The following is a 24545-nucleotide window of genomic DNA, read 5'->3' as shown; positions in this document are numbered from 1 at the left end:
ATGAAAGTCAACTGGGATCTTCCCATTGAATTCTAAAGAAGGAATGAAAAAAATTCTTTGGTGAAACCAGAACATACCATCACTTATAATGATGTTAATACCAGAGGCATATATTAACTTGGTAATATGACTGATTATCTTTCAGCAAGAAAATAGAGCTGGAATTCATTTTAGGGGTTTTAACTACTTATTGATGATGTTAGCATTTGTGTCCACTTGCTGGAGAGTACTACAAATTTAAATACCCAAACTATTCTTTTTTATGTATATATACGAGTTTTACTGCAAAAAAAAAATTAACAGCTGCCTTTTGCTTCATATTTCATTTTCAATACAGATAGTTGGACTGAATAAATTTAAAATGAAATTGAATGATCAAATGAGAAAAACATCCTTTTCTGGCTCAGAATAGTTCAATCTGTCATTAAAATTTTTAAAAAGGAATGAATTAACGCTTTTAAAAAACAGGTTAATGGAACTGGAAATTTGTCTTCCTGCTTAATGTTGCCACCTTCCCGCTAGTCCACTTGCCAGAAGGATTTCAAATGCAATTCCCCTGAAAGCTACAGATTAATAGACTAATGAGTGGTTTCCATTATTGTTACTGGGATAATTCTATTCAGTCTATATCTAGAAAAATCTTTTTTGTTTCTGTTGCTTCTGCATAATTTCCTGACATAAAAAATAAAAAAATAAAAAAGCAAGTGACATGGTAACTAGAAAAGATGATCAAGTTGGGTTAATTTCTGCGGCAATTTCCCACGTACTGTTTTCTCTTTTCATGATTCAAAAATCAAATAAAAATGCTCCTCCACATTTCTAATGGAAAAAAATGAGCAATTACTTCTGAAATTCGTGCTAAGCCAAATGAACTCATTACTGTGTTATGGAACAGTTTAATGCCCTTTGATCAATACATTAGCTCTGCAAACACAAACGTGCTGGAGTTATATCACAATGTAAGCAAACCTGACTTGGCCTGTGCTAATAGGTCCTAAGACATAAAAGGTATCAAAACAGTAGGGTATCTGAAGAAAAGGCACATACTTTTAATATTCCCCAGAAATGTCGCACTCTCAACTCTTCTGTACATATGTAAAATCCCCTAAATGCAAAGAAATCTTAAAAATTTATTCTTATTCTTTTATGAAGTTAGTTAAAAATTAATGAACAAGAAATTAAAGAGAAGCTGCTGTAATAAAGTTAGAATATTCTAACTGAAAAACAATTACAATGAAACTACTTATACTCCCATAGATTATAAACATTTTTCAAGGGATATTTTGCAATACAATTTTTTAAACAGTGTTTCCTTCTTCTTACTCTTGAGACTTAAACTCTGCAGGTTTATTTTACATTAAAATACATTTATTAGAATAAGAGCTGTACTTTCTCAGTAGAACTCTGTGATTTAAAGTAATATATATTGAATGCTTAGATTTTTCTTCAAACATGCTATAGGCTTTATCTTTCAACGAAGGGGATTAGTTTTCAACTATACGGAATTGACAGAAAGTTGTGTTGAAATGGTCATATTTATTAATTCTGGGAATTTAACCAGTCAGATTTCTGAGAAATGCAGTTCTTTGTACAGAACTGGAAAAACACCAACAGTTTGTAAATACGTTCACTGCTTTTCTACTGTTTTCACTTCCTCTCAGAATTATATTCCTATTTCACCTAAGTGAAAGCAAGTAGCTTAATTTTTATCCTGGAGGCAGGATTTTTTTTCTTTTTAAAGGAAAAAAGTTACCTTTCTAGGTTTAGATATTTAATTATTAAATTAAATTTAGATGTGTAATTATTTAATTATTAAATAAGCTCTGACTCTAAGAGACAACTTTAGGGCTTTTACTAAGAAAAACCCCTTCTGTAGCAACTGGCTGGAACTTGACAAACTTGAACCGTGCAGATGCTGACGCGGGCCTCGGTTCCACTGGGGAAGAAAGAAGACTAGACATTCCTCAGCTGCCTGCACCAGCTTCCCTCCGGGGCACAGTTGCAGGCCCTACAAGCTCAATCACTTTGTACAGCAACTGGGTCCCAGGCAGGGGCCACGGAATCCCAGAGCAGCTTAGGTTTCTTCCAGTACCTCAGCAAGAAATAAGACTAAAGAGTAACCAGTTTTTTCCAACAATCATATGGCCCCAGGCCAAAAAAAAAAAAGGGAAAAGAAGAACATCTGTAGTGAGAGAAAATAAAAGATGTTTCATATTTTTGAGATTTTAAGCTACTTCCAGGAGATTTGCACTGGGCCTTTCTTACAAAAATGACTATGAATATTTGATCTTTATTCTTTACCAATATTTTATTTGGGAGCGTGAGGAGAGAATGATCAAGTTGAAGAAACACAACTTAGTTAACAGCTAATCAACAACTGTAATGTGACTCATTCATTGCAGGGTTTTAAAGGAGTGAAATGCACATGACAATAATATATTGAAAGAGATTATACTCTTCCATTTGACATCAGTATACATTCTCACACGCTCTTAAGAACATTTTTAAACTAAAATAATTGTATTGATGATATGGTGTGATAAAAGCAAGCAGAGAATATTCTTCCCTATTTGAGGATGACTAATGCTACGGCAGATGTCATTTCCTTAGGATGAATCAGAAAGGTGGAGCTATAAACACATAGCTCATTAAAATTAACAAAAGTATACAGATTACTATTCCCCACAAAAGTATGCTTTTATACTAATCGTCTTCTTCTAGGGTAGTGAAAGACAATATGCAGACATATATTTTGAGTAGTTTTTATAATATCTTGAATGTATAATACCATTAAAATCACTAATTCTTGCCCGACTTGCATGGCTCAGTGGTTGAGCGTTGACCTATGAACCAGGAGGTCACGGTTCGATTCCCAGTCAGAGCACATGCCTGGGTTGTGGGCTCGATCCCCAGTGTGGGGTGTGCAGGAGGCAGCTGATCAATGATTCTCTCTCATCACTGATGTTTCTATCTCTCTCTCCCTCTCCCTTCCTCTCTGAAATCAATAAAAATATATTTTTAAAAATCACTAATTCTTACTTGTTCAGAAAATTATTCTTTAACCTCATATAAGCATTGGTAAGAATTTACCAGATACAATAATGAAAATAATAGTGATGTACAATTTAGTGTGGACTTTCTATGATTCAAGCATGGTGCTGAGAGCTTTAGTTACATTAGCTCCCTCCCCCCTGCCCCCGCCATGATATTCTTCCCATTTATAAGTGAAGAAATTGACTTTTAAAGTCACTGGGCTAGATGGTACCGCCAGAATTTAAAGTTCTTTCTGATTCTAAAGTCCATGTGCTAGTTACTATGCTCTACTGACTTCAATGAAAATGACATTTGTACATTAATTTGGAACATTTTAAGTATTTTTGAAATCAATTTTAAGGTTTACACTATGTCATTAAATTGTTCTATTCAGAGAAAAATAGCCTCTCTAGATGATGTTAAAGGATTATACTGCTTATAATCCTTTTTATTCTCTGCAGATTTTTAATGGCCAGAAAAAGGGCTCATTTCATCTAGAATAATGCAATAATTCCCTGAATGTTTTCATATTCTAAGTGTCCTAGGTTCCACATGTCTATCTTTCTATTTTAGGTTGACCTTAAAACTATAAGTGATAAACAATTAATTTTGTTATGTAACAGATACCAAGGCATACAAACACTAAAGCATGCTTAAAAACATAGAATAAGAAAACATTCATATCGATGAAATATGAAATAAGAAAAATCCAATCTTCAAAGGGCCTTTGTTTATAGTTCAACAATATTCCTCTAAGACAATGCCAAACACTAGAGCGAGGCGGAATACGTGAGGCAGAAGTTGTTGACATATGGGGTGTGCATAGAACTTCTGGTTAATGGAAGTTCCAAGATGTATAAATAAAAAATGATGTGTGAGTTGGTGGAAAAAACTGTAAAGCAAGTCAATTTTTTAATTAAAAAATTATGTAGCATAAACAATGCTAATGAGCCAAAAGTCCCGTGAGATTAGGACTGTATCTGCTTCACTTTAACATTCCGTTCACTTTTCATAAGTGTACATCCACTCACTTGAAATACCTCAAGCAGAACCCTTTTTGTAAAATAGAATTTTAAAGATTCTTTTTGTCCTTGTTCTTAATAGCTCATCATTTTCTACTTAAGTTGTCAACTTGATGACATTAAAAGTAAATAAAAGTCCCCAAATCCTAAATGAATAACCAGACAATAAATACCTGGAAGTTCTTCATAAATTTCATCATCAATTGGTTGACTGCTAGCTGGTGAACTGCTGGTTGGTAGAGGATGATCAACATCATCATATAATTCTCCTCCTTCTTCATCCTCCTCAGGAATAATATCAGATCCCATATCTACAACACACGTTTTGGGAAGCAAACATCTTGCATGTATAATGCCATTAAACTCATTAATTCTTACTTGTTTATGACTTGTAAAAAACGCAAAAGAGATTTTTCAAAACCCCATTTTCTAAATGAATGTAGCCCTACAAAATCACAATATCATTATATGCTATATCCTTAACTTAAAACATTTTATAAAACTGATTTGTGCATAAACATGGGAATATCAAATTGCCAATTGGAATTTACAGAATACTTTTCTAAATCTGCGGTCAATGGTCTATTATTAATACCAGTCATGTTCCCTTGGTCATTCTCACAGAAATTCAATAAGCTTTTGACATACGAAAATCCAAATCCTTCAGTTATTCAGTATTTAAAGGCTGCAATAACTTGTTCAATTGATTGCTCTTACCTTGTAATACAAACTTCAGCTGCTGTACCCATTCTTCGGCATCTTTGGGAGAAGTTGCTGTGAACTAATAAAAAACAAACAATAACAAGAAAAATCACCACAGCAGAAAAGAAAGTATGTCCCATTCTTATCATTTCTTGCAGACCATTAGTAATTCTTTTCATGTCTAGTACTACTTTTCTTGCAAGGATGCTTCTTATAATGTACAGTTAATTTTGACAAATTTACGTAATTGAAGCAGAGGATGATGGATTTGAAACTCTGATCAGCAGCTGGCAGCTGTGCTGGAAAAAAAGCTGCTTCTCTTCATCAATGTCAAAGACAGAACTGATGAACAAAATTTGCCCTTGACAATTAGAAGACACCCATGAATTTCTTTAGACTGCTGGGTACAGTTTTCTTAAAAATGTTCTTGTCAGATTCCAACACACTATCTGACAACTTAATTAACTGGCTTTCAACTGCAATCTCAGATATTTAAAACTTATTAAACATACATTCCATATTGATGCTCACTGATAGCTCCTGAATTGCAGAGCTCATTCGTGCCCTTACCTTCATTTTCTCCCACAACCCCAAGCCATGCAATCTGCATTAACACTCTGATAGTTTTCTTTTGATAATTTTACTCTTTCTGCTATGCAATTCTTTTAAGAAATCACACAATTCTATTAAAAGAGACATAAAATGCAACATGTGAGGTAACTGATAAATTACATATTCGCTTGTTCTCTTTCAAGAAGATATCACTTGAAACTAATCTGAATTTTTTAAAATGTATTACCTCTTCTATGAATGTTCAATGTATAAAAACCAATATTTTTTTATTATTAACATGTCAGGGAGAGTTGTTTCAACAAAATGTTAATGTCTTTATAAATGAAATCAGAACATTTTATCAACTTAATTTTAAAACAACATAAAAACTCCAACCTGATAGACACGTTTATCAGGAGCAGAGATTTCAAAGCAGCAATCTTTCTTTGCATCCTTCCTAAGAGTGTTATTCATTCTGACGTGGTAGCCATCAATTGCAAATTCACCTTTCTGCTGTTTGTCTGTGGAAGATAAAATGAAAGTCAAAATTTCATTTATTACAGTTGAGTACAAATGGCCAATTATCTTTTATTTAGATTTTCTTTGTCAATTCTGAAAGTCATTTTTGGTAATATTGCTTTCGTAACATAATGCTAAAATAATGTTTCTAGATATCACTTTTAATTCTAAAAGCACATAAGTATTTGGGATGGTTGGGTTTAAAAAGGATATATTAGTGAACTGGAGGAAGAGGTATGAAGATAGTGGTCTTCTTTAGAAGCATCTATGGGAATAAGACACTTTTATGTACAAAAATTTCAAGAACTGGAACTCTTGAATTTCCTCTACAAACCCGTGGTTCTTTCAGACTTGGTAAGCCAGTGGGGAACCTGACTAGATGAAGATTGCTGGGCTTTATTTACCACTATCTCTTCTCATCACCATCCTCCCTCACCACCCCCTAAAGCCTCTAAAATGCAAAGTTTCTTCTAAAAAATTCCTAAATTCACATGAATTAAACTCTAACTTTAAAAAACAAAGCAGAACAAAACAAAATTAATTATTAAAAGATGTGAGGGGAAAACAAAGTATTTGGATGGAGAGGAGTGGTAAAGCAAGTAGAGAAGCATTAGTTACTAAAACCAAACCAAAGAAAGTAGGTTTCTTAACCAGTCAGTGAACAATTAAACTAATAAAGCACATTTGAATCTCATATGATGAAGTGTCAAAAGAAAAGAGGAGTTGAGCTTCAGTCAGATATTAAAGAAAAATAAAGCAGGAATACAACAACGGATTTGACACTCTGATCTAATAAAATTAGCTTTCCTATTTCACCCAGTTATGTCATTTTCATAGGAAAGCTGTGCAGCTATAGGTTTATTTCCTACATTATTTCCTAGTTTAAATAATAAGGACAGCTGTCTTCCTCACTGAGCTCAGGGCAAATATAAAAATGCTTCCATATCGTGGGGTGATGGGCTCTCTCAGCTCAATGTATCAAATAATACCTTCTTTTCTTAAATATACTAATTTAATGCCTGAAGTAACATACATTTTTAAAAGGTTATTGGGATTGCATCTTGTTCAAAACATCCAATGGAAAAATCATCTGAGTTAGCAATTCCTGACTTATATCTGGACATTCTAATCATATTTATTCATAATTTACATCTCTTTGGTTGACTGAATAAACAATTCAGATTCAAAAATTTGAAGTTTGCTTTGTGGAAACAGTGTACAATGAACTCAGAAAAATTCTAAAAATTAACGCAGAATTTACCAAAATATGCTTTGTGGGATATGAATAGGTTTCTATGATCAAGTAAGTCTGGGAAATTCTGAATTAAATAAACTTAAACAGGTTTTGTTAGTGCAGCCCTTCTTGAGGTCCTTAATATATTCACATATTAATTGACTTTCTAGGAGAAAGATTTAGAATGCAGCATTTCCCAAAATTACTTGTCCACGGAACCCTTTTTCACAGAACATTTTATGGAATGGTACTCCCAGGACATATTTTGCAAAATACCTAGCTAGAACAATAATATTGGGGAACAATAACAACAATAATAATGAATGGTTAAGTACAGTTGGTTCTTCTAATATTCTCAAAGAAGACTAAGTCATTCATCCACTCATTCAACAAATTTATACTGAACACTTAAAACAAGTGAGGTAGCATTATAGGTAAAGTGAGACAGAAGCTAGTAACACCTTACCAGACCTCTTCTGCCTTCTCATTGAAACACACACGCACACTCACTCAATACAAATTTAAGTGCTCGAGAAACATTAATGATCCACTAGACTGCAAATGGATTAAATTTTCACTACAAGACATGAAAGTAGTCAGAAGCAACTTATACCTAGACCTATTCAGTTGATTTTTGAATATTAGAGGATAAATAATCATATAAACATCCAAGTCGGGGTAGGAGTATAGTACCAGAAAGACTGAGGAAAATGGAGGGACATTTATTACTCTTTCTCAATAGCTTTTGCAAATCCATAACCATAAATTCGCCATATTTCCAATTAGCCAGTGTGAGATAGGAAGCTCAAGACATGAAATGAGCAAAATATGGCTATGATAAGACCCTGGTCTTCTCCCTTCAATTCAGCCTCTCTTTGAGACAGAGACAAAGGAGAAACCTTAGCATTCAATGGCAATTCATAATAATTTATAAATAGGTTAGTTCCCCAGTGCAGGGATAGTTTCAAGGTCACCTGTTGACTTGAGGCAGATTGTTAAAAATAGTAACCTGTCAATCACAAGAGAAATACGGTCATATAAGTTCATCTACCCAGACTTTAAAAGATGCATAAAATATTTCATTTCAGTGAACTTCCCAAATAGCAGAAGGTTATTCCTTTAGTGCCCAAGCTCTAAAATGTTAGTAATTGTAATGGAAATCTTTCTGAAATATGTATCTCCCCACTTCTCAAACAATTCTTTTAAACATAATTTAACATTTCCTTGATGATCTAGCAGTATTAACTTGAATGTTAGTTTTTATAGTTACAACACATCGATGCCCTCAAGACTTTTTAGGTGTGTGTCCCTCTATTAAATTTCCCTCAGCTTCTATTTCACACTTTAACCTTGCCTATATCATGCTGTTCGAATTTAATGTCTATAGAACTAAAGGCTGCCAGGAGAAACCTAGATAATGAAATCTATTAAATCAGTAACTTAATTTTACACAATTCTAATTCAGTAGGCTCAAGGTAAAAAGCAGGTGGCTCTGATTTCTTACAAAACAAAATGCATGAGGTTGATGATAGCTATTTCCTTCTTCTCTTCCCCCGGCTTTTAGGTTTACAGCTGTGTTCTGGGTTTTTCAAGTGTCAAAAAAGACAACTGATGTTTACTGAGCTCCTTCTGTATGCCAAGAATTTAATGGAGTATATCTCATATACACCTTGGAATAATTCTGAGAGAGAGGAGGTTTTTATTATATCTCCAGCACTGACGGGAAAACAAGCCTGGAAGTAACCAACTAGCTCATGGCCACACAACCAGTAAGTGGTAAAAGCCAGGACCCTAACGTAAGTCTGATTCCAAGGCCTTGCTGTCACACTGTCTCCTGGAAAGGCGTTTCTCAAGGTACATTTCCAGTATCACCTACGTTACAATCATCTTGGATGCCGGTTAAAAATGCAGAAATAGCCCTAGCCGGTTTGGCTCAGTGGAGAGAGCGTCAGCCTGCAGACTCAAGGGTCCCAGGTTCGATTCGGATCAAGGGCATGTACCTTGGTTGCGGGCACATCCCCAGTAGGGGGTGTGCAGGAGGCAGCTGATCAATGCTTCTCTCTCATCGATGTTTCTAACTCTCTATCCCTCTCCCATTCTCTCTGTAAAAAAATCAATAAAATATATATATATTTAAAATACAGCAATGGCTACCACTCTGCACTTGCTATCTAGAAATCTCTGGAGGTGGGTCCAGGAAACCAAATTTTTGACAAGCACACCAGGTGATTTTGATAGACATTTAATGCTTGAAAAACGATTGTTCTAGAACAGTGGTCGGCAAACTGCGGCTCGCGAACCGCGGTTTGCTGCTCTGTTGACTAATGAGTTTGCCGACCACTGTTCTAGAACATATAATTTAGGAAGTCTCAGTAGAGAAGATAAACATTATCTTGCATTTCCTCTGCAACTTGGGTCCAACTTCCTCAGCTGCTTTATGGGCTCCCCTCCCTGTGCCCATCTCTCACGCAACCATGAGGGTTACGCTCTAAATCCCTGTCTTCCCCACTTCACAGTTTTCACTGGGCACCGCATCCGATCCCAAGGATTAAATTCCTATCAACATGCTTGTGACTCGTAATTCCCATGTTAGTCCAGCTTCAGAACTGCACATCCAAATCTTCATCTGCTCACCATCTCGTACAATGTCCTGTAGGCACAATGAATATACCGTGCCCACAGTGGAGATCACCTCAAGAAAGAACACTTGCGATCCTTCTTTTCTGTCCTCCCTCTCAATAAGTGGCCCCTCCATTAACTGAGCCACCAAACCAGAAAACTAAACATCATTCTTCATCCACTGTCCCCATGTTTCCTCCCTCCACCCCACTACCACCTACCAAAACCCAATCAGTCCTATTTTTCTTGCAAATATATTTCCTTTTTCTCTTCTTTATTGGCTCTCAGAAAATATGCTTAAAACACCAACTATTTTCCTACCATCTTACATCCAGTATAAACATAACTAAATCATGCCAAATCACCTAGCATTCCTATAAGCAGTGGGCATTCGTCATTTGAGGATCCCCGGAATCCAGGTAGCTTTCCCATGTTAGTCCTGGGACTGTCAGGGCACAGCCAGCTTCCCCCCACAGATGCCGGAATGAGGTAGATTTTCCCTGATCCGATCAGCCAAGCAGATACTCCAGCCTGGGACCTACACCTGGAGTAACAGAAGAATCCGAGGGGAGCTCAGAATCCATCCTTAGGGCAGAGGCATTCACCGGATGGAGCAGGTGCACAATGGCAGCATCACAGGGCAGCAGTGTGTCCCAGCAATGTGTCTCCCCGAGGCCACACTGGGGCTGAAGTCCTGGCCATCTTCCCTCCCTGAGTCCCTGCCTGCTTTCTGAGCCTGGTTGTTTGGCCCTCCCATCAATTCTGTCTGGGAGTAGATATCCTCCCAGTAATCTCCTTTTCTACGTAGTTGAACAAAGTTAGTTTCTGTTGTTTTTACCAAGAATGCTACCTTGGGACAAATGACTAGGGGACAGAAAGATATGCAATGTGTTCAGAAGTTTTTGATGCCTGCTTCTTGTATTTGAGGCCTTTCTCCCTAATGAATAACTCATGCTATTTCCATAAGTATTAATGCTCATTTAATTAGCAGGCAAGAGGGAAAGTACACACCTTAATACTAAACCCTTCCAAAACACTTGATCAAACTGATTAACAAGTTGTTCTAGGCCCTCAGTTAAAGACATGTGAACATTTTCCTTGTTTATACAGCTCGTAGAAATACAGCTGCTAATGTTAACTCAGCAATATACTTGCGGTGTTTGGAGTTATACTGTGAGGAAATATCAAATTATATGTGTTTTTACTTAAAGGTCCCAAATGGCTCTGAATAATAAACACAGGTGATATTGATGGGCTCAAAGGGAAGCATGCTCGTTAGAATTGAGAGTTTGGCTCATACGATCTGGGAGAGGAAATTTTAGGAATTTCCCAAACATTTTTATTTCTTTAAAATAAAAATCAAGTGTTGTTTTTTTTAATACAGCCACACATTTTCAACCACAGGCATAAACATGATTGATAACACAACAGTATGAAGCATCTGTAAATAAGAGAACAAATACATTACAGGCCTTTCTGTAGAACGGGAATTTAAAGCCCCGTTTCTCCTTTTTTGACTATACCTATTGTTTTTCTCTACGACTGAAATTCAGGTAATAATTGTGATATGGTCTATTAGCTGATCGCAGCACATAGCTATTGCTAAGATAAACATTACACAGAGAACATCTTCGTATCCCACCTACGATAGTGAGAGAATAAAGGGTCCGGCTGCTACGCGTGCAGGGGAGAGCGGCCAACACGTTTCAGATAACCTGCAGCTCCTTCACGCATGTGAGCTGGTACAACCTCTCAGCCACTCTCAGCTCCGGAACACATCTTGCCTTCAGTCTCACCTTCTCCTGACAGCTGTCAATGTGATCTTTCCAACACCCAATCAGAGTTTCTCATGCCATCTACTAACCTTCAGTCCTTACAAACTTGAACTGTCCCTTAGACAGGAAAGGCCAGACTCCTGACATGTAACAACCTGACCCCATCCCTTCCTGGCTGAGAGCCTTCACTCACCTACTGCCCCGGTGAGCCAGCTTCTACATATCCTACTGTTTTATGGGTCCTCTGTGCCCATTCCTCTGAGCCGATGTATTATGCCGCTTTGTGTTAATAACACCTGACACACAGATGTTCAAAGAAAGTCTACTGGTCGCTGTATCTATCTATCTCTATATATACACACAGATAGGTACAGCAACATCCATATATCTATATCTACATGATAGTTATAGCAGTGCACAGTTTGATTTAAAATATATCTACCTTCAATCTCTACATATTTTCAACCTATATATGGAAGTAGATATATTTTAATTCAAACTGAATCCTGTTTACTGCAAACCAACATGATTTGTCACCATCAGACCCTTCATAAGACTTAATTTGTACCTGAATATCTCTACATGTTGATAAAATCCTACCGAATATCAGGTGTACATTTTAATTTCTCTATACTGTTACAAGGTCTCTTAACTACATATAAAGGCAGAAATAAAGGCCTTTTATTTCACATTTTATTGTGATAAATTATAAAGTTAATATTTGCATATCAAAGGCCTCAAAGCCTATAAAATTGCAATAATTCTGATAAAAAGTAGAATTAACTATTCCCCTGTCTTAAACAATAACTAAGGTATCATCCTTCTTTACACAAACAAAATTATACTATAAATTTTAAAAATATTATTTCATTTACACATTTTATACATATTTATCATATAATTATAACATGCTGGTACCTTGACCCAGGAATTTGCCTCTATCAAATAAGTCAGGGGGAAATGGTAAGCTTTTAGGGCTGTTACTAACGTTGTCATTATAAAACAACAGGACTTCCAATTGTACATACACTCTGTCCTTTAACAATATTTTTAAATATTCAAAGAGAACTTTGATGCTATTTCAACATCAAAAGACACTTTATAATTTTTGTCCAAACTGAACAGATATATCCTATTTTTCCTATCAATGGCGAGGTTGTGGCGGAAGGGAGAGAGCAGAGGTCAACTTCAATAAAAATTTTATTTCTTTGTCAACCTAAATGTTTTATTTTAAATGATCTGTATTAAGCCCAACTTTCTAATGACTCCTAGTCATTAGAAAAGATACAACACTGAAACAAGTTACACCCACCCGGTGTAATAAATAACTTCTGAGATGCATTTAGGATGATCTGGTAGGACCAAGGCTACTTGCAGCTGCCACATACTGGATGGCACTAGGAGTTTCTTTAGTTGGAGAGTGGAGGCTAGGGGCAGCAAAACCTCTCCCGTGGGAAGAGAAGAGAATATTACAAACTAACCACTCCCCTTGCAAAAGTGGGAAGAGATAAGGAAGGTTCATTATGCGGATCCAAGATCACATGGAGGTTAAAAAGTAAAAGGGAAAACCAAACAAAACGTGAGTTTGCAACAGGCTCCTCCGTGAGCCATCCTTTACAGGCTTGCTGAAGGCTGATGATAACCAGGTTGTGCCAAGAGCATGACTGTGGAGCCAGCGAGGTCTGCCTCTCAGCCTCTCTGGTTCAGAATCCTTTGACATGATCCTGCTGACCCGTTCTCTCTCCATTCCAATCCATCCCCACAATACTATTAGGATTGCTTCCTAAAAACTAAACCTGGCCATAAAGCCCTCGGCTTAATCAGATCCTGACCGGCTCCTTTGGCTGTACGTGCTCCCGCCCCTCACACACTCTGTGCTCTGCCTTGATCCCAGCTTTGATCTCTTTGATCTCATCCAAGGCTTTTTTGCAACTCACAATCTCTGCTGTTCCCCTGCCTGGAATGCCCATTGTACCCTTCATCACCTGACAAACTCCTACTCATTATTTAAGGCCCAATGTCCTTTCCACCAGAAAGTATTCCCTAACTCCCCTAGGCACTTAGCCACCCCTCCTTTGTGATCCAAAGATAGTTTATTTAAATCACTTATTAGACCTGGTTGAAATGATCAGTTTATCCATCCAGCCCCCATTTCTAATCACACAACTTCCTCTCTGCCTCTCACTTAAACTGTGAGTACCTCTAAGGCAGGATTATCTTAAGATTCCCAGTGCCTCGTATCCAATAGATGTTTATCAAATAAAGAAATGAATGAATGAGTGAATGAGTGACTACCTTGATGGCAGTGTCAGCATGTAGGACCAAACAATTTTGATGAATGAGATTCGAACAATCAAAGGAAGAGGAAGGAGATGAAAGGATGGATGCCATTTTATGAAGTGATGAAATATGTACTCTCTCTATATATATATTTATTACTCAAGGGCCCCAAATGGCCATGAATAATAAATACAGATAATATTTATGGATATGAAGGTAAGTGCATCTTTTACCCTAGAGACTGGAGCTACTCTTTCTAAGCCATTACTATCTTGACGGGTCAAAATGGTTTTGGGCGCACACAGTATGTTAGCAAATATGAACAATGTATCTGTCAAGCAGTAACCAAGTACAGTTTAACCTAGTAAGTGTATCAACTCCTTCTGCGCCCCTCTAATCCATTTATCTAAATCCTACTTAGTTGGAGGATTATAGTTCTCATATATCTAAATAGCTCTTTCCAAAGTTTAGGTAAACAAGACTGTACAAATCAGTTACCCAATTTCACATGAGAAAAAAAAAAATCATAGGACACATACATTTTCCTGGAAAGAAAAAGATACAAAGGAAGGACATTGGGATCATGACGAACAAGCAATTAAAACTGTCTAAAGATAGATTCTCCCTCCCCCAAGTCCCTAAAAGGAAAAGAGCTGGCCAAAGGAAGCAGCCACAGAGAAAAGAACCACTAAAAGCAGATTTGAAATCTCCATGGAAACAGGAGGCTTCATAGTAACAGACAGGGAAGAATTTAAAGAAATATAAACCAGATCTTCAAGCATCCACATAAGAAAGGAATGCTGGAATAATTTTTAAAAATTCGTGGTGGTAGAGCTGGCTAAATGGATCACAAAGTAGTTAAAAACACAAATTACAAAGAATGTTGTTACCAAAAGGTTTCAACAAATAAGACTAGACATGGGAATTTAACTAATACCCACCACTACCACCACCTAAAAAAGCCCTAGAATTTATTTAATGAACATTAGCCTTTGAAATAAACATAAACATTCCTTGGGTTTTTGGGAAACTCTGGTGAATCCCTGCCCTAACAGTTGGTATATACCAGTTAGGACTGGGGTGGAGGAAACAGACATTAATATTCATTGATTGAGAAAGAAATTAGAAATGAGAAGCCAAACTGAACCAAACCATAAGGTTTTGCAACCTCCCTCCTTTGGTCTTATAAAATTGGGGATATTTCTTTATAGAAAAGTAAGATCTTGATGTCAGTTCATGATGCTGTACAAAATTATCTATAATAGTAAAAGCGTAATATGCTAATTAGACCAGACAGCCGAACGACCTTCCAGACAAAGCTGGGGCTGCGAGGGAGGGCTGAGCCCCTTGCACGAATTTCGTGTATTGGGCCTCTAGTATTTCTATACTAGTAATGCACATAAATGACGTATGATAATCATAACTAAACTTGGGCTCTAAATTGTTGGACAAAATCACCTACTTCCCTTAAGGAAGGCTGCTTGTTAATAGTTATTTATAGCTAATATTCCATTGATGCCATTATTACATTTGAACATATTGTAAATTAGTGACAGAATGCAAACTACCAACTAAATTAATTCTTAATATGTTAATTCTATTAGTCAAAAGGTGAGATCAACTTCTAGCATCATGCATGTATTTCAAATTTATCTGAAATAGACTCATCGTATCTGCCTAATTTATATATTTAAAAGACTAATATGCAGAGTGTCCCTTGGGAGTTCGACCAGGAGACCGGGAGTTCGATCACTCACTATGACATGCGCTGACCACCAGGAAGCGGCACGGAATGAAGGCAGGCCCTGGAAGGCAGCCGGAAGGCCCTGGTCGGCCCTAATCGCCGGCCAGGCCTAGGGACCCTACTCATGCAAGAATTTCGTGCACTAGGCCTCTGGTATTATAATAAGAAAAAAACTAACATATTCAAATAATGTCAAATAAAACATAAATTTCCAAACAACACAAGTGACAACACTGATAAGAATTCCATGGGAAAGCTTATATTCAGTGATATTAAACTTTTATGTCTCTTTTCTCCTTAAGTGTTCTTTATGGAAATGAATGTTAGCTATTTCTGTATGACCCTTACTCTATAATATTCAACTTCTGACCTTCTTTTCCTAGGAGAAATAAAAACTTATACTGTTTAAATTTCAATATTTTATGACTTTATTTGTTCAAATAATGAAGTTAAAATTATCTAAACTATGACTAAGAGATTTGTTAATTAGCAAATGAAGTTACAAGGTATATCTTGTTGTTTCTAAATTAATATAGTGACAATAGTGGATAATAGTACAGACTCTAACCATTATGCCTAAGTTCAAAGCCCAGATCTGCCATTTACCTGCTCTGTGACCATGAACAAGTTACTTAACCTCTCTGTTCTCAGTGTTTCAAACAGTAAAATAAATGGGACTAATAATAGTACCTTACTGCACAGACAAGTTAATATAGCTGAAGTGCTTAAGCAGCTAAACTCTCATAATCCTAATGGTCTTAACTTCTCCAGAGATTCTACAACTATAGCTTGGATGATAAGTATTTCCTACGGTGAAAGTCCACATGGAGAGTTATTTTACTCTCTTTGCTAATTCAGTAAAACATAATTGTATTAACTCTTAGAGCATTCTGGAATTTGGAGAATTTGTCAAATAATGAAATAGAATTATAAATCAGTCTTAGACTATAATTATTAAAGTTCTCAGTTATTCTTTCTCCATCTGTTTTCAGTTTACTCCATACCAAAAAAAAAAAAAAAAAAAAATGGGGGGGGGGAGGGTTTGAAACATAGCTCCCAAGCCCTCATGCAACAGAAGTTTAGATAACTGAACACCAATACTACCTTTGTCACTTCCATAATAATAGAAGACTCCTTTACTGAGAGCACACCACCGTTTTTGCCATTCAAATCCCAGAAAGCTGTGATCTACAATAAAGGGGGAAAGGAAACAGTTTAGATAATATACACAACATATGTAAACGTAACACCAGTTCTTTTTAAAAATGTATTTCTTTTATTGATTTCAAGAGGAAAGGGAGAGGGAGAGATAGATAGAAACATCAATGATGAGAGAGAACTATTGATTGTCTGCCTCCTGCACGGCCCCTCCTGGGGACTGAGCCCACAACCTGGGCATGTGTCCTGACTGGGAATCGAACCCTGACCTCCTGGTTCATAGGTCAATGCTCAACCACTGAGCCACGCCAGCCAGGCAGTTCTTTATTGTAAAAGGATATGTTAGTTAATATGATTTCTAAGGTTCCTGTTTAGCTCTAAAATTCTAGGACTAATGCATTTGTGTCTTCTTTTCAAGAGACAAAAACTAAGCTAAAAGGAATAAAGTGAGGCAGAGCTGGAGCTGCCACGTTTATGGGGTCAAGAGAACGCGAACAAACTTTCCTTCTGGGGACGGTCCACACAGCATCGGACTCTACAGCCTGCAGAGAATGGATTCATCTGGGTCTCATTTTCTCATCTGTTATGAAAAGGAGGGGGAGGAGCTGACCTAGATTATTTCTATTATCTCCTTCAGCTTTAAAAGTCAGCTTAAAAAGCTCAGGAAAGCAAATGGAATATAAATAGAAAGGCCCAAAGGGAGTCCCTGAGAGATAAGCAGAATGGGAATGGAGAGACTTTCTGCTTTTCATTTCCCATATCATCACACCTCCTCCGTATTTCATTTCCATTATATATTGGTGTTGAAAGAGTGAGACCATATGGTCAACTCCCAATTATCGTAGCCAATGGAGAGGAACACTGAATGAGGAATAGAAAATGGTGGAAAACAGGCCAGGCTGGGCTGGACCACTGCAGGCACGCTGTATGCCAGGTGAGGCGCAGGAGAACCTGCGGCTCGGTGGTCGGACAGCGGGGAGAAATCCCATCCCTGAGATTACAGTCACGGCCCGCGCCTTCCTCTGACAGGCAGGGGACAGCTCCTGAATCGATACAAATAACTGGGGTTGATAACTAAAAACCTAGCAAATGTTGGTTATAAAGATTATTTAGAGCTAAAAGCTGTACTTTTTGGTTTGGATAATGTCATCCAGATTTTCTCAGAGTCCTAAAACTCTTCCATCACCTAACGAGAACACTGGCTCCACACGTACACTGCAAGCATCTTTTATCGAAGGATAGAACCATTTTTAGATTTTTCATCAGAATCTTAGTTTACCTTTTCTGCGTTTTTCAAGGTAGCCAGCCTTAAAAACACAAGGCAGGTCCTGTGCTGCCACCGGAGGAAACTGGTTTCCTGTGGGAAGTAGAGAAGAGAAAGTAGTGAGCAACCCATTTTAGAAAAACCAAGTACCAGGAGGTGTACGTTTAATTACCCAAACACATTCAACCCAAGTTTATTAGCTTTGTTTCAGACCCATTCCATAGCGGAGTCCCTTTCCCCCTCCTAAAAACAATACTTCTATACTCCTATGTCTTAATATATTATGCTCCCCCAAATACAGCAATATTATGTAACAGAATGATTTCTAAAGGGCAATACTTTTTGACCCATAGTCTAAGGAAAGGACTAGGAAACCGCTATAAATAAATGAAATGAAATCCTGAAAGAGATTTCAAATAAATCATGTAAGCTTCTTTATATTTATGTTGGATTAACTCTTCAAGAATTTTGATACATGCTGACTCTTACTTGTATGTCCCTCTTCTTGTCAAGCAAAACATAAAATGATTTTCCCCAAAAAGCAAATGCTAAAATTTGTTTCTCTGAGCCCATAGCCAAATTCTCTTTCTGGTTGTACTCACAGAGAAATTCATTTGTCTAAACCTTTTTTGATATTTGTCCAATATCTAGGGTTTGTTTAATACACATGTAAACTTAAAAAAAAAGTTTAGTAATAGTCATCCCTTTAGATACTTTAGATTTGTTAAATTAAATTTATTGGAGTAACAGTGGTCAATAACATTATATAAGTTTCAGGTGTACAACTTTATAGTACCTCATCTGTATATTCCATTGTGTGCTCAACACCTAAGTCTAGTCTCCTTCCATCACCATATACTTGTCCCCTTTACCCTCTTCATCCTCCCTCCAACCCCCTAGATTTTAAGTTCTTAAAAGACCCATTTGATTTGTATAGCACCATAAACATATAAACACCAAATACTTTTGATGATAGAAATTGAAATTTTGTAACAAGATGTAAAAAGTAGTAAATTCCCTTTAAAAAACATGAATTGTCGCATCATTTAGATCTCATCTCACTATACCTACAATGATCAGTAGCATGCCACCATTTAAGAAGACTCACAGTGACTCAGAGAATTAACTATACAAATGTAGGAATAAGGACTCATGGAGGCTAACATAAACCTATCTGGCAGGTAACAAAAGAAGAGCTGCCAGACACCACAATTACATTATCTCACCATGAGAAACTACGCAACACAGCCATTATACAACATTCTAACAAATTCACAATTACCTTACCAGTTCCATTTCACTATCAAAATTCACACCCTTGTCCCCGAAATAAATTTAGTTCTGAACTTTAATCCTTTGGCACACAGCAGACATTCGATCAAATGTTAGGTTTTATTGTTATAATTAAATATTATATGTTAGTGTAACTGTATCATTAATTTGAATGAATAGATGCCGCTGTAAATTTAAGACCAATGTTGCTTAGAGAATTTTAATGAGAAAGATGGGAAAAAGCATGATTTGGTAACTGCACAAGTTAAGCATGGTAGTTATTTTAAGAGCAGTTCAAAGGTTTTCTTTTGGTGAGGTGAAAGCGGTTGACAGAGAAATTATAACTAAGGGAAGAGAAAGAACTAACTTCTAGTGTGGACCAGACTGTTTCTGCTGAGAGGATTACTGCAAGGGCCTGTTTAAGTGGCCACAAGCGTTCAGTGCCCTAAGGAAACCAGCACATACTGACCAAGACTAGTGGAATCCAAATTTTCTTAGATTGGTATTTTGCTCACAAGGACACTGTTTTTAAAAGATAACTCAAGAGTTCTAGAATCTTTTGAAACCTTTGTCTTAAAAACAAACTGTGTATATAGTGGATGTATCCCACCAGAAAGTTAAAGAATAAATTGTAGAATCTGAAAAAATGGAGCAGAATTCCATTATTTCCAGTATTTCATGCATTATAATTTTGCATAAAGGTAGAAAAATGCTTTCTGTTTTGTCTCTTATATATTTCAAGATCATGTCCAAGATCTTGTAGACATTTCTGGCTGAAGGGTATATTGGGTACTTAGCTTTAGAAAATAGTTTGTAAATGAACTTCAGTTCCCAGAGCCACTCCTGACTCAGAACTTATTATTCCACAAGTGCAATTTAATTACACGTTACTTCACATCTGCACACACAAACTTAGGTGTCACTTTCCCTGATTCGAAAGACCCTGTAATAGATACAAAGACACAGAGTTGCTGACACTTATATTATTCTAAAAGGTTTTAACTGCAAAAATTCACTTGTATGCCTGCAGAACAGAGAAACTATGCCCTAACAAGGGAGAGAAACCTAAACTTGATGAATACAAATATTAAATAAAATGGTTTCGTGATATAGCAGATACCCAGAATCTCAGTTTTACATTAATATTGATTTCAAGATGCATGGTACAGGTTAAAGAGGTCTGTAATAAAACCCCAGTTCTACAAATTTGTGACCTTTAGCAGGTCACTAAGCCTCTCTGGGTATCAGTTTCCTCATATAAAACATGAAAAAAATAGGTTAGATTATCTCTAAGGCCCTCCTAATTCTAGGATTCCATGAAATATATCCACAGTAATATTTTTTCTTGTACTTTTGTTAACAAATGGCCCCGATCCCCAGTGAGTTCAACTTTCAAAGATATCAAATGTAGAAACTGTTCACAATATAGTTTTTGTAAAGCAACTGATAACTTCCTTGAGATCTAGCATAGAGTTACTTGTTTTATGTCATTTTAAAGGTTTAATGAGACCTTGGTCTAGAATATCCATAAAGAAAATAAATACATAAATTAATATTTTTCATATTCTATTAATTCTCCCCTTCACATGAAAAAATTATAATTTCACATATTTTTATCAGTTTTTTTAGTAGCAAAAATACAATTATTTTCAATGGACATATGAAACAATCTATATATAAAAGCCTAAGTGACCGTTACGACAGGTCGACCGAACGACTGGTTGACCAAATGACCGGTCGATCGAACAACCAGTCGCTATGGCACACACTGACCACGAGGGGGCAGACACTGAACACAGGAGCTGCCCCCTGGTGGTCAGTGCACTCCCACGGCCAACCTCCCGTGGCCCCTCCCCGCCAGGCTGGCAGCCCTGATCAGCCCCGATTGCCCTGATTGCCAGACAAGCTAAGGGACCCCACCAGTGCACGAATTCATGCACCGGGCCTCTAGTAACCTATAAGAAAATAGCCACTATAGGCAGTAAAAGATTACTAACTCTAGTGGCTATTTTACTTCAGCATAGTCCTTTCACAGAGCTTATTTTCTCACTTATCACTATTACCCTTTTCAGAAAGGATTAACCGATGAATATACTAACTAGTTCTGGTGATGTCTAAGGTTATCATAATATACCCTTTAATAAAAAAGGCTCATAGTGGGCTTAGACACAAAGATGGTCAACTTCTAATTAGTAGGACCACAGAATTCCCAGGGGTTAAGCCTTGGGGACAAGGCTTTAAACACTAATACAGTGACCCATGTAATGACACTGAGGGCAAAAGCAGAGGTTGCAACTCACAGGTTTGCCATCTGTTCGTCTCTCCCAGCTCTATAAAGTGGCAAGTCACTTTGAAAGCTACCAAGCAAAAACTGAATAACTATTAGGATAATTCTAGTTTGCCTTTATTAGCTCTACTTCTTGAAATGGAATTCCTAACGCCTCATGGGAGTTTCAATATGTCTTCAAACAGGACTGTCTGAAACCAAAGAAGACACTAGCTATTAACATTATAGCTATATGTATGCAGGAAATGCTTCATGTATATGATCCAAGATGTATTAAAGGTCTATTCTCAGTCTAATAAAAAATATATATGTATATAATTGTGGATGCGACCAATTTTCATGGATGTCTACCAAAATATGTAAAATTCAAATGGCAATAATAGAACAATTAAGAGAATAATTAATAGTCAGGATTAAGAAGAATCTGAAATCAAGTATGTTCATCAATATCCACTAAATAAAAGTAAAAAAGCCATAGATGAAAAGTATTAGCCATAGTTATAGTTTCCTTCTCTTTCAATTAAAACTGCTTCTTTTACCTTAGAGTGTGCTTAAGTGTAAGATCAGAATTTGAACTACCTAATTACATTTCTGAAGACTGCTTTCTAACATAAATTTTTAATATAGGACTGCTATCCTTAGCTCATAAAATTAGATATACAGAAAATATTTCTTTAAGATTTCTGATTCCTTGGTCCAATGATAGTCCACAAGATATCACATTTTTATAATACATAAAAATTACTCCTTATAGAATTAAAGAATGCTTTTTACCCCAAAATTCCAGAATTACTTGTTTGTAGAAACCCCTGTAATACTCCCTCAATTATTTACAGGGTTGGAAGCGTATGAATATACTGAATCAGTCATTAAAAAATATGGCTCACTATGAGAAATTTCACTCTAAAGACAAGATTACTCTTTCATATATTTATAATGCAGGGTACCCTTTACACTTTTATGTTTTGGTAAAGGCTACTTTTAAATAATAGATCATAAGATTTCACGGAAAGAATTTAAATAAAATTTTATCTCCTATATAGAGTAACTTCTCAGTTACTTTGTATCTGCCGCTATCTTTTTTTTTTTTAAGTGGCTTAATGCAAATTTATTATCGTACAGTTTTGGAGGTCAGTAGTCCAAAGAATGTCTCCCTGAGCTAAAATCAAGGTGTCAGCAGGGCTGTGTTCCTTCTGGGGGCTCTAGGGCAGTACCTATTTCCTTGCTGTCCTGCTCCCAGAGGCTAACCTAGTCCATTGGCTACTGGCCCCTTCCATCTCCAAAGCTGGCAGTAGCTAGTTGAGTCTTTCTCACAAAGGCCTCTCTCTGGTTCTTATTCTTCTGCCCTCTTCTTCCCCATGTAAGGAATATTGTATATACAGTGGACCCACCTGAATCATTTTAAGGTCAGCTGATTAGCAACCTTATTTCACCTACCACCTTCATATCCCCTTGCCATGCAACAACACATTTACAGGTTCCAAGGGCTAGGATGTGTGCTTCTTTGGGGGACTATTATTGTGTCTACTGTACCCCTTATCATACATAACAATTGGCTACTAATTTTTCTCTATATATGCATGTATGTATCTGCCTATATCTTAATCACCTTCTCTAAAGCAAAAAAAATAATAATAATTTAACTCAGAAAAACAATAGCCTTTTTTAAAAAAAAGTCTATGATAAATAACCACTTTGAGAAAATGAGATATAAGCTTAAAATGAAATACCGTTTTCTCTTTAAGTTAAAATAAAATTCTAAATAAATAAAAAATTTCACAGATGCTCTAAATAATATAAAATTAAATACAGCCTAGCTAGTGTTGCTCAGTGGTTGAGCACTGACCTTTGAACTAGAAGGTCACGGTTTGATTCCTGGTCAGGACATATGCCTGGATTGTCCACTTGATCCCCGGTGAGGGGCTTGCAGGAGGCAGCCAATCAATGATTCTCTCTCATCATTGATGTTCCTCTCTTTCTCTCCCTCTTCTTTCCTCTCTGAAATCAATAAAAAGATATTTTAAAAAAATTTATATACAATTATGAACTGGTTTTCAATTTAATATTTTTCGTTAACACAATAAAGGTGTGCTGATCTGGTTTTGCATCTTAAAATTGTGGTTAAACCCTGGGTTCAAATAGCAGCTTGACCACTACTGTGACTTAGATAAGTTACTTGATCTCTAACTTTAGTTTTCAAATCTTTTAAAATTTATTTATTTATTTATTTATTTATTTATTTTTATTGATTTGAGAGAGAGAGAGCACAAATACTTATGTAGAAAAATATTCATTACTGTTAAGGGAATCTGAGTGAAGGGTATAATGGAAATTCTTTGTGTTATTCTTGAACTTTTCTATAAATGACATATTTTCAAGTGTAAAAATATATATAAGTAAAAAAATTAAAGGCAAGACTAGAAGTCAGGGTAGAACACAAAACAAGTTGAAACTACAAAGTCATTTACAGGTAGCAAGGGTGGGCCAAGAATTCAGTTATAAGCTTTATAACAAACCAACATGAAGCAAAAAATAATAAATTGTGTGATTCATTGCCCATAAGATAAATAGAAATCATTGCTCAGGGAGGAACATACAACAGCTATTCCTGGTTCCTGGTACTGAAATGAGAAAGAAATTTCTCCCAGGTGTTCTCAATGTCCACAATAACATTTTTACAGTAAGTAAAATCAAAGTTTATAGGGGCTGCTTTGTATAGCATCACTCATATCAAGCCAACAGCATAATGCCAAAGCAAACTTCAGCAAAAGCAACTCTAGAGAGTACAAAACCAGGCCGCCAAGTACTGTCCAGAGCTCCCAACTAGCGCTGTGAAACTCAAGGATAAGATCACAGATCGCCTATAGGAACAGACACCCTACATATTTTTTCAGGAAATCCTTCCAAAATACTATTTGTCTTCATCAAACACTAATCTACCAAATAATGATTTTTTTCAAGGAGTGGATGTCAAAATAGACAATGAACTCCTGCAAATCAGTCAGAAAAAGATAAACAGCTTGACAGAGAATCAGGTAGAGAATGTGAACCAGGCAATTCATAGAATAAGCACAAAAGCTAATA

The 24545-nt window shown here is 36.4% G+C and overlaps 1 protein-coding gene across 2 annotated transcripts in view; it reads right to left on the bottom strand.

Moving 5' to 3' along the window:
* Nucleotides 1–24545, bottom strand: part of SKAP2 (src kinase associated phosphoprotein 2) — a 145485-nt gene that overhangs the window by 46355 nt on the left and 74585 nt on the right. For both annotated transcript variants that reach the window (XM_079786403.1, XM_079786402.1), the window contains exons 5-9: nucleotides 17918–17995; nucleotides 16585–16668; nucleotides 5706–5830; nucleotides 4773–4836; nucleotides 4229–4366 (exon numbers count right to left, since the gene is read on the bottom strand). In XM_079786403.1, coding sequence (XP_079642529.1) covers nucleotides 4229–4366; nucleotides 4773–4836; nucleotides 5706–5830; nucleotides 16585–16668; nucleotides 17918–17995 — 489 coding nt within the window. The remainder of the gene's footprint in view (nucleotides 1–4228; nucleotides 4367–4772; nucleotides 4837–5705; nucleotides 5831–16584; nucleotides 16669–17917; nucleotides 17996–24545) is intronic.

The sequence above is a fragment of the Cnephaeus nilssonii genome, assembly GCF_951640355.1.
Source record: "Cnephaeus nilssonii genome assembly, chromosome: 12".
Classification (NCBI taxonomy): domain Eukaryota; kingdom Metazoa; phylum Chordata; class Mammalia; order Chiroptera; family Vespertilionidae; genus Cnephaeus; species Cnephaeus nilssonii.
This window is presented reverse-complemented; position numbering and strand designations above follow the sequence as displayed.